The 11,016-nt window shown below is 36.1% G+C and overlaps 3 protein-coding genes and 1 long non-coding RNA gene across 7 annotated transcripts in view; 1 reads left to right on the top strand and 3 right to left on the bottom strand.

Moving 5' to 3' along the window:
• Nucleotides 1-1,102, bottom strand: part of LOC111456700 (eukaryotic translation initiation factor 3 subunit M-like) — a 4,658-nt gene extending 3,556 nt beyond the window's left edge. For both annotated transcript variants that reach the window (XM_023098678.1, XM_023098671.1), the window contains exons 1-2: nucleotides 861-1,102; nucleotides 65-194 (exon numbers count right to left, since the gene is read on the bottom strand). In XM_023098678.1, coding sequence (XP_022954446.1) covers nucleotides 65-194; nucleotides 861-953 — 223 coding nt within the window. In that variant the 5' untranslated portion in view covers nucleotides 954-1,102. The remainder of the gene's footprint in view (nucleotides 1-64; nucleotides 195-860) is intronic.
• A 610-nt stretch (nucleotides 1,103-1,712) lies between these two features.
• Nucleotides 1,713-4,604, bottom strand: LOC111456744 (protein SPIRAL1-like 3). 3 transcript variants are annotated; one of them, XM_023098728.1, is made up of 3 exons: nucleotides 4,455-4,604; nucleotides 3,062-3,309; nucleotides 1,713-2,081 (listed from the first exon to the last, which is right to left on the bottom strand). In XM_023098728.1, exons 2-3 carry the CDS (start codon nucleotides 3,287-3,289, stop codon nucleotides 2,001-2,003), a joined length of 309 nt encoding a protein of 102 aa, XP_022954496.1. In that variant the 5' UTR covers nucleotides 3,290-3,309; nucleotides 4,455-4,604; the 3' UTR covers nucleotides 1,713-2,000. The 3 variants fall into 3 exon arrangements, with proteins under 3 accessions (XP_022954496.1, XP_022954504.1, XP_022954513.1); XM_023098736.1 differs by having other exon boundaries at nucleotides 4,346-4,568; XM_023098745.1 differs by having other exon boundaries at nucleotides 4,404-4,568.
• LOC111456763 lies at nucleotides 2,316-7,362 on the top strand. Its single transcript, XR_002712821.1, has 2 exons — nucleotides 2,316-2,365; nucleotides 7,307-7,362. It is a non-coding gene; the product is annotated as an uncharacterized LOC111456763 (long non-coding RNA).
• On the bottom strand, nucleotides 5,504-8,333 carry LOC111456729 (putative methylesterase 11, chloroplastic). Its single transcript, XM_023098695.1, has 5 exons — nucleotides 7,878-8,333; nucleotides 7,511-7,747; nucleotides 6,807-6,950; nucleotides 6,107-6,238; nucleotides 5,504-5,945 (listed from the first exon to the last, which is right to left on the bottom strand). The coding sequence occupies exons 1-5, from the start codon at nucleotides 8,214-8,216 to the stop codon at nucleotides 5,664-5,666; spliced, it is 1,134 nt and encodes a 377-aa protein (XP_022954463.1). The 5' UTR covers nucleotides 8,217-8,333; the 3' UTR covers nucleotides 5,504-5,663.
• Nucleotides 8,334-11,016: the final 2,683 nt, after the last annotated feature.

Here is an 11,016-nt window from a genome sequence, read left to right as displayed (position 1 = left end):
CCCCCCCCAAAAAAAAAATCCAGGAGTGTTATGTTCTTATTCTTCAATTCCAAACTACATTTACCTTTTTCAGAAACCTTTGAAAATATCAAGTCAGCAGAAGTAAGCATTAGAGATGCCAAATCCAACCATCTTCCCATAACAATACATTCTTGGGCTTCAACGCAGAGTCTATTAACTTGTGCCTCAGCAGCCTAAATATCAACAAACACCAAATAATAAGCCCCACGACTAACGAATAACATGCGACAAGTTGATTCATTGTATCAAAAGGCAGAGTGCATTTCGGTTGATTGACATCATGGACAAAAAAAAAACTCAAATAATCGCACTTGAAATAAAGAGGAGAAAAATAAAGTCCTCGTTTTGCCCATCGTCGGGCAGACAAAAGATAGTATAAAAACAACACGAATTTCACTCGACTGTTCGACTATGAACAAATGAAAAGGCACCAAGAATCTAATCGCAAGCCATCCTGACATAGCAAAGATTATACAAATTACGCAAAGGAACTAGTATCCTCACAGAGCGCATTAACCAACGCTTTCTCACATCTTCCGACGTCTATGAAAATACATAATCTTCGTCAATTACCAGAACTACACATACGAAAGAACGCATCATGCAGGCTCTCCAAATCGCAACAGCTTACCATATTTTTCAAGTTCTGAGAGAATAAATCAATAACCATATTCCTCAATGAAATTAAAAAGAAAACCTAAAATAGACGGTGGAGCAGCGAGAAACAAATCTCGATGAAGGTGTAAGCTTAGTGCCAGCCACAAACTCAAGACATGGACGGCGCCGCAAACGCACCAAATTGAATTGAAAGAGAAAGTAAAAGAATAAAAACTGGGAACCTCGGAACCGGCGTCGGCCCAAGCGAGCTCAGAGGCAAAGCGAACGACAGTGAGCGCCGCATCTTCCTCAGATGTTTGAACGATAGTCGCCATTGTAGAACCTCTGAAACAAATCCAAGGTCCGATCTTCTCCTCCCTTCACTTACAGCAGTAAGGCGCCAAGGGAGGCTGCAGAAAACCCTAGCTGATTAAAGCTTCTGATTCTCACGTAGAATTGAGAGCCCTTTTTCCCTATAAATTCCATTTTTCTGTTTTATATTTAGCATTTATAATAATAATAATTTTTTTTATTTTTTTATAAAAGGGGGAAAACGTTGTATAATAACCATTGTGTCGAATATAATTATCTTCTACTGCCATAATTTTCTTTAACTTCTAAAATCACTCTCTTTTAAATAAAAAAAAATTAAAAAAAAATTATGCCAATTAAATGGTCTTTCAAATATAATAAATCTACACGGTAAAATTTTTAAAATTAATTAAAATAATTATGAGAGTTTTTCAATGGCTAGGAAAGGAACGCGTGGATCTCCGCAATGAAATAATATTGACAAGATAATATTATCCACTTTGAGTCTAAGTTCTAGTGAGTTTGTCTTTAGTTTCTTCAAAAGACCTCTTCATATGTTTCTCCAAAAGACCACTTCATATGAATGAAAATGTATTTCTTATAAACTCCGATCAATCCCTGGACTCACTCCCAACGATTTTACTAAATCTCAAGTTTTTAATAATAAATTTTAACCCAAAAAAAAAAAAAAAAAAGTAAAAAGTAAAAAGTACAATCATCATCTTGTTGATTAAGTCTAAGTTTAAGACATGATCTTTCTTTAAATTTATGTTCAATTTGAGAATGGTGTGATATTCAGAAAGGGTGGACTGTCAGTTTCAGAATTGAAATTAATGGCGAGAGCCAAACATAAGAGTTCATAAACAGGCAAATGCCAGAGATTCAGAGGAGAACAAGATACAATAATCACTTTTGTTTCAAACACAGCATCATGAAGTGCCCATCAGCACCCGCGCATGCCTACAGTTCTGACCATGAGGAGACAACCTCGTGCATAAGTAGAAATATATAATGTTCTAGTTTACATATGATAGCCACCAATAGTGGGTCTTTCTTGGTTCTTAACCAACTTAGCTCTTGCCGTTTCCGAACAGGAAGTCCAGAGAAGATCCGCCACCAGGTGCAGCGTGAACCTTGGTCGATGGACGATCCTGTCAATACATGCACCAACGTTTACATTCCAATGGTTATACATATAAATGAGGATTCAGATTTGATATAAAGCCATAATCATCCATTGATTCAGATTCAGAACACTTTGACGAAGCATTCTTCAGAACTTTCAGATTAAAAACTGAATCTTTCTCAGATCAACAGTTGAAAGTGTCATCCACTATAATTAGTGATGTGTTTCTGTAGTATTGAGGATCTCATCCGTACTTAATTGTGAGATCCCACATCGGTTGGAGAGTAGAACGGAACATTCTTTATAAAGGTGTGGAAACCTCTCCCTAGCAAAAGGGTTTTAAAATCTTGAGAGTAAGTCTGAAAAGGAAAGCCTAAATAGGACAATATCTGCTAGTGGTGGGCTTGGGCGTTACGTTAATAATTAACAGATGTTCTTGGGCACATCTATTGTTACTAGAATCTTTTCTTTGGTTATGTCCCCAAGAAAGAAGTTCTAAGAAAATGGTGGGTGAGAAGCTCCTGTAGATGTAACGGGTACACTGCTTTCTTCACCCTTTGGTTTATTGAGACATCAATCTTCCTAATGTTTCAGGAATTTCCTATCTGCCTACTGTATTAGCCTTTCTCTCTAGAACAATGGCCTGAGTTTTCTCCTCTCTGCCTTCACTTTCGGCCCATCACTCGCCATGATTATCAAAGATTGTACCAACTTAAACATTTTTTAAACACAGTTAACCAATTAGTAAGGTCAAAGGGAAAAAGATTGTCCAAGCATCGGAGAGGGGAACAAACCATTCTTTATAAGGGTATAGAAACCTCTCAGATGTGTTTTAAAAACCTTGAGGGGCTGAAAGGGAAAGTCCAAAGAGGATAATATCTACCAACGGTAGGCTTTGACTGTTACCGTTAAGGTGTTACAAATATGACAGTGGAAGGTCAGGATAGTTGGTGAATAACTATCAGCACAAAACATTTCAATCCAACAAGAAAACAAAGAGCCTACCGTGATAAAGTTGCCACAGTTCTGTCCATCTGCTCTATGGTAATTGTTAGTATGATTCCCCGGAATGCCAGCAGGTATGTGTTTATCAGCAGGTTGTGAAGTAGAAGAGGTAGGCTGAGAAGATCCATTGGGTTTCTTAGAAGCTTGCACATTGTTGGCCGGCTCTCCACCTCCAAACAGGTAGCCCAAGGAGCTCTGTCCACCGCCGCTGCTAACTCCACGACCCATTTTCAAGCCTTTTGTTTCTCCTGTTAACACAACAACATATGACCCCGATGTAATTATAGTGATAACACATTTAACTATTAGACTATATAAAGAGAAAAAGGGGGCATACCGTAAAGGAAATAACATCCAGAGAAGTCAGAGGGAAATAAAGTTATAGGCATAAATTGCCAATATCATACATTTGGCATATACAGCAACAGTATATATAAAATGCATGCTTGTTTAAGCACAAAATCGTGATCCAAAGGCTCTTGTTGAAGACTATCAACCCAATTCTGAAATTTAGTTAATAAAATATCAGGGTAAAGAGCTACGATGACCATTTGGCCCTTGTTGACGTCTACCAAGCCGGCTCTACATTATTAATAGTATTTCAATGAATAAAAGAGGAAGGTACAAAGCTACAACCACTGATGAACAAAACTAGATGAAAAAAATCTATTGCACATCTTCGTGAGCAGCAAGTTCTTAATTTAAAAATGGCTAAATTTTAAAAAATGTCTATTCTTTCAAAAGTTGCAATGTTACCTTTGACCATGTTTAAAATCTACCATTCGAATAGAAAAACTATTAGAATATTGGACGAAAAGTCAATGTTTCTTACAAAACATTTTGGTAGTTTTGAAATGAAGGTCCATGATAATATTCCAACTCACAAAACAATATGGATATTTTTAGTTTTGCAGTTCTCTTTGTGGGTGAATTGGCAACTTTGTTAATCAGCTGACAATGAACTAATACCTACATCATTTACTATAACACTTAGCAAACTGCGAACCACATGGTATGAATTCTTCATTTCTATGCATGATTCATATCATGCTTCAAATATTCCCAGTTTCTTCTTACAGATCCACTACAAACAAGTGTGCTATAATTTTGAGCTGACACAGCATCCAGCAACAAACATTTCAAAATTTCAACATTTCAATCGATTCAACACCGAAACAAGGATCACATTTCAATTCAACCTCATCAAAGATCAAAGAACATAAATCAAATTGGTAAACGAAAACAATGTAGACAGTGAATCAAGTATATCATGAAGGTACGTACAAAGACGGAAATGGAGTGCGGGAAAATAGCAACAAATGATCAGATCGGCGAACAAAACCTTAAAGAAATGTGGATCTGAAATGAGAAGGTGAAGATTTAAAGCTTGTACCTCAAAAATGTTCTGTGAATGAAAATGGGCTCAAAAGGAAGAGATAAGGAGGCAGACGATGGAAGACAGCAGAGCACCTTTGCAACACAGGCCACAACCAGAGAACCTGAGATGCTATTAAATATTATTTTCAAATTTTCAAATCTTATTATTATTGTTCTTATATTATTATAATTAAAACGGAAATTAGTCGGAAATGCAAGGCCACCGGATCTGTCGGTGGAACCAATTTAATAAATAAATTATGCTCTCTCTCTCTCTCTCTTTTTTATTTTATTTTTTATATTTTTGAATTTTCAAATTTTTTTTTTTGGAAGAACATAGCTCGTTTTAAATTGATTTTAATTGAACAGAACCCAAACAATTTATGGGTATAAGTTGTTTTGTTCTCCCACTTTTCGTGTGTGGTCGTAGGTGGCTAATCAACTTGAAAGCAATTCTATACAAGAACTGGAATCCCCTTATATTTAGCTAATCAACTTGAAAGCAATTCTATACAAGAACCGGAATCCCCTTATATTTAACCAAGTCGTCTCTTCTAAGTTGAAAATGGCTATTAAGTTAGTTGAAAATGGCTATTAAGTTGATATTAGTCACCTTTAACACGTGCAGACAGTTGGATCAGATGAGTTCAAATGGCTATTAATTTAATATCGATCACCTTTAACATATGTGGATAATTGGATTAGAAGAGTTCAAATGGCTATTAAGTTGATATCAGATGAGTTCGAATGACTACTAAGTTGATATCAGTCGCCTTTAACACGTGTAGGCATGACTATTAAGTTGATATCAAATGAGTTCAAATGACTACTAAGTTGATATCAGTCACCTTTAACAAGTGTATGCATGACTATTAAGTTGATATCAAATGAGTTCAAATGGCTATTAAGTTGATATTGTCACCTTTTAAGATGCTCACTAGATGTATATTATAATTGTTTATCCTTAAAACAATATATTTGTTGCTGCAAAAATTCCTAGGGACGAAGGGGAAAGCAAACAAAAATCCCCTAAATCCTCCCAGAAACAGAAACAAAGAATGAGCATACAAATGTAAAAGGAAGCATGATTCATTTTTTAATCAAGTAACCAGAACTTTTACTGTTCTTGCTGTTTAATGAGCCTATACATTATTCATATGTTCTGACCTTACGATCCGGGCGACGATTTTCACAGATTTCTGAGTCGTTTCCGAGTCGAGTGATGCTATGATGGTGTTTTGATCTTTGAGATCTCTACCAATAGCTTGTTTAGAGCTTGAGGCTTTGAGAAGAAAGGGGAATGATCTGCACCTTTTAGCCGAAAGACCTGTTGTGGGGGGCTTTTGTTTATCATGCTGTCCTGTAATGTGATGGGAATGGCATTGTCTTCTGGAGTTTCTATGTAAAACCGCTTGACCAATCCATAGTTTAAGTCTGTAAGGCAGAGCTTCTCCAAAATAGGCGCAAATGGCATCGGTCTCATTGATACAGACGCCAGAGCCACATCCTGGACCAAGAATACAAACGGCCATGAGCTTGTATGAAACGAAAGAGGCAAAAGAACACGAGCAACGGTTAATGTTGAACACGACCAAAATCACTCCCAAACATGTCGTTTAGCTTATGGGGAAAAAAGTATGCATATTCAATGTTTCTCAACCCCATTACCTTGGCAGGACATTGATTGAAAAACAAGTCCCTCAACAACGATTTCTCGAAGTTAATAGAGGTTGGAGGACGGTCGTTCCCATTTGCGTATGAAAATGTCTGAGCCCGCCGCATTAGATCATCTGCACCAGCCTGCAGTAGGCAGACAAGACACCATTTGTTAAGAACCACGCATCTCCACGTTGGTATGATATTATATTGTCCACTTTGAGCATGGTCCCTTAATTAGTCGATGTGGGACTCCTCTCTCAACGATCCTCCCCTCGAACAAAGTACAACATAGAGCCCTCTCTTAAGGCCTATGGAGTCCTCGAACAAAGTCACATTTTGTTCGACACTTTTGACTACATCTTCAAAGCTCACAACTTCTTTGTTCGATATTTAAGGATTCTATTGACATGACTAAGTTAAGGGCAGGACTCTAATAGCTTGTTAGGAATCACGAATCTCTACAATGGTATGATGTTGTCCACTTTGCGCATAAGCTCTTATGCCTTTGTTTTGTGTTTCCCGAAAAGGCCTCATACCAATGAACATGTATTTCTTACTTATAAACTCATGATCAACCCCTTATTTAGCCGATTAGCCGATGTGGAATTCCTCTCTCAACAATCCTCACCATAATTCACAACATAATTCAGATACCTCAACAGAATATGTATGTATGAATCACAGATTAACAACAGATTAGAATGCATACCTGCTGAGAAAACATGTCTAAAGTGTTCTGTCCATTACTCAACATTGCTGCAGCGATGAATATGGCTTTTGAAATTCTAAAAGGAAATAACTCCATTGCATATGCTATACATGCACCGCCAAAATCATGTCCCACCAAGATAACCTGCATGAATAGAGTAAGGAAGTTCCAAAATATGAGGAAGGAAACAAAAACTTTTTCAGTAAAACTAGCCTTTGAGGAAACCTAGACGGGAAAGTCCACATAGAACAATATCTACCAGCGGTGGACTTAAGCTACTACATATACCAGGCGATGTGCCAGCAAGGAGGATGAGCCCAAAAACGGTAGACACGAGGAGGTGTGCCAACAAGAACGTTGGGCTCTAAAGGGGGTGGATTGGGGAGTCCCACATCGATTGAATATGGGAGCAAGTGCCAGCAAGGACGCTAGGCCCCGAACGGGGTGAATTGTGAGATATCACATCGGTTGGGGAGGATAACGAAATCTTTTTATAGGAGTGGGGAAACATCTTCCTAACATAGCGTTTTAAAAACTTTGAGGAGAAACCCAAAAGGGAAAGCTAAAGAGGATAATATCTGCTAGTTGTGGGCATCGTCGTAACGAGTTTTAGATTTTTACCTCTAAGCTCTATCTTGATTAAGGAACAACATCAGAAACATTAAACAGAACTGAAAAAGAAATTAATGGATGAGTTCAAAGACCTTTTCTCCCTCAGGAAGCATTTGAAGGAAATCAGTAAGCGGGTGCACATATTGCAAAAGACTTGTGATGCGATTAGGATCAAATGAATGAACTCCAGAACCAGCTAAATCTATGGCAGTAGCTTTGTAACCCCCTTCTTCTAGAAGTGCTATGGTTTTATACCAACACCAAGCACCAAAGCCACCACCATGGACAAGAACAAAATGATTCGTTTCTATATCCTCAAGTTTTACATTCTGCATGAACAGAGGAGAAACCGTCAAAACAAATGAAATCAAGCAACCCATTCCGAAATGCAGAGACTCCATCAATTCATGAACTAAAAAAAGAAGTAAAACCGTTCACAAAAGGGGGTTTAGTCACAACCTCGCTAACAAGCTGATGAGGCTGAAGCAGGGGATCGGTAAGAGCCCGAGCCCGCGAACTAGAGCTCCTCGGCAGAGTGTTGCTATTCTTCGACCCTGATTTCGGGTACCGGACCGAAGTGGTCCGATCAAAAGGGTCGCGGCCATTCTGCTGTTGAAACAGAATCGCGGCGGCGAGAACTTGCTCTTGAGTCAGAGCAGCATCGGATTTTTCTTTCCTGGAAAAACGAACTCGGGTCCATCTTTTGGTAGAATTGGTGGTCGGAGGTGGGTTGTGAAGGCGCTTGGTGGGTTTTTTCTTCATTGATTTGGGTGCGAGACAGGCACATAAATTACCCATTTTCGGAGCATAAAGTGCAAAAACGAGATACGAATTGAAAAAAGTGTCAACGAAGAAGACGAACACCAGTGGTGGCGATGCGATAGAGAAGGATGCTAAAGTGCGTGCCACTTTCGGTTGAAGACGATAGACGGAAATTTATACTTTATTTTTAGTGGAATAACCGATAATATTGTAAAATATATTTTACAATTTCAAATTTTGGGTTGGACCTTTAAGTCTATTATTGTACTTTAGCTTCTTTCCATTTGAAGTTCATGAATCTAACATCTTACTACCACGGTCAATGTCGTTCCTTCATACCCAAGATGCTCACAACGTGCGTCAGTACTTCTAACACTACCATAAGAAATGCTATTGAGACTAATACTATGAATACTATCGAACTCCACGATAGATAAGGAATATTGTTAATACCAGAGTCAATGATGTTAGTGTTTTCACTACGTAGACTGCTGATAGACCGATTTTATTGACTTAATGCTCTCCTTCATGAATAGGCAACATGGGCTAAATCAAACATGAATAGATTCTTAGGTTTGAGGATTTAGGTCACAATATAAAGCAGAGATGGAATTGTTTGGTTGCAATACGACTTAGAACTTACTGTGTAAATTCTATTGAGAGAAGGATTTTGAGTTAGATTACAAATGTTATACTAAATTATTGTTGTAATTAACCTAATAAACAACTAGCCTTTAAGCTCAAAACGTGTTTATAAAAACGATACATGAAATATGTAAATAAACTATAAGATACTCGATCTTGGTTCTAATGATGATGGGTCGATGAGAAATGGGCAAATGAGAAAGGGGGTTTTGGACCACTTGTTGGTGTAAGGTATAAAAAGGGGTAATAACATGATAACATAGCATATGTTTCACACTTGGAGCCAACCAAAGATAAAATCAATCATGTGAAGGTGTAATAATGGGTTCCAATTTTGTGCACATGATCCAAGTGATCCCCATATGCTTGGGCTTTCAATTCCAACCCCTCCTCAAAACCCTTTTTCAAACCCACTTTTTCCTTTAAAATTTGGCCGGTTTCTCCCTCCAACTAATGTGGGATCTTACAATATCCACGAGATGTTGGGCGAGAGAATGAAACACTCCTTGTAAGGGTGCAATAATATCGGTTACTAGTGGGTTTGGGTTGTTACAAGTGAAATGACTTAAATTGAATTATCGAGTATCGAATTTAATTAAACGATACGAACCCTGATTGATCGAATGTTCGAGAATTGAAAATAAAGTGAAACATGAAGATGAAAAAGAATGGCTTTCACAACAATCTAGGCCAAGTCCTTAGGCATTATAATTAAGGTTGCTACAAGTTGTACCAATTTTTTTATGGGTTTATTTGTGGTCCAAAAACTTCAGTTAGGATCAACCGATACACATGAAAGCTGAAAAAGTTTATTTATTATTATTTATTAAATAAATAATAATCATATTATTATTATTATTATTATGGTGATGTGTTAGGGATTTTGGAAGTGGGTCAGCAGTGGGAGAGGATTAAATATATATATATATATTTTTTAAAAACTTTAATTTTCATCATTGGTTTTTTTTTTTTTTTTTTTAATGCAATTTCTTATGAGCTATGATCAATTTTATTTATGGATTATATTGGTAACCTTTTCCCCTTTTTGTTTAGTATTTTTATTAATTTAATAAAAAATCAAAATACATTTTCATTCACAAGGCCCATAAAAGAAGAGATGGGCCTAATAAGCCCATAAAAGAAAAGATGGGCCTAATAAAGCCCAAGATTTAGGGTGCTAATTTTGAAATAATTGTTCATCACACTCTTAGTCAATATGATTAATCATTTTCTGATTTTTTATTTTTAAAAATGATATTTTTTTTCTCTCTTTATTTTTATCTTTTTTTTTTTTAATTCTTAACGAAATAAAAAAAAAAAGAATAAATTTCAAAGGGTTTGAAAGTCGCAATAAAAGAAATAATTAAAATTATTTATTTATTTGTTTTTAATAATGTGATAAATTAAGTAAATAAAATAATTAAGTCAAAAGAAGATTTGGTCATCTCCACGGAAAAAAAAAAGCATGTGAGTTTGTAGATCCCAATGAACTGTCAATTTTGAAGACTATCATTTAATAATTGATTTATATCAATTTGTCAATATTTACATCAAAGAATTTCCAGACACACCCACATTTATTCTTTTCTTTTTTCTTTTTTCTTTTTTTTTCATTGGAAATATCAAATCAAAATTGTTAACTCATTTTTTATATTAATTTTTCTTTACCTACCACTGATAAAATTATCCAAACATATTTCAATTCATGCTGCACGGAAAAAGAACGAAGATTCTTGAGTGGATTACAATTTAGAGTAATTTAGAATTATTCTATTTAATTAATATAATTTAAGACTTTTTATCTACCTTAAGTTACATTTACATACCGGTTAATTATAGCCATATATGTTGTATTTGTAAGTAGGCTTGAAAAAATATAGTAAAAGAAGTACTTGTGCTTCAATGACTAAGCTTCTTTGCAATTATAGATAGTTTAGGTTGCATGTACAATCATTCAAGGTCGACAAGATCAATCTTGCTTGTGGAGTGATCAACAAAAATCATTCAAGCTAGATATGATCGATCTTGCTTGTGAGTGATTCGAATCTCAAACAATATTTTTTACTTGAAATATTCGATCAACAAGGTAATCTGAATCTTACTCTCTTTGAGTGATTTCATATTAAAAATAATTATAAATAATTGACTATTGAACGTATAAAGAAATAGGTTCAACCCACCTCCTATTGAT

The sequence above is a fragment of the Cucurbita moschata genome, unplaced genomic scaffold, assembly GCF_002738365.1.
Source record: "Cucurbita moschata cultivar Rifu unplaced genomic scaffold, Cmos_1.0 Cmo_Scf00002, whole genome shotgun sequence".
NCBI classification, from domain to species: domain Eukaryota; kingdom Viridiplantae; phylum Streptophyta; class Magnoliopsida; order Cucurbitales; family Cucurbitaceae; genus Cucurbita; species Cucurbita moschata.
Note: the sequence above shows the minus strand (reverse complement) of the source record. Positions and strands in the feature narration are given on the sequence as shown.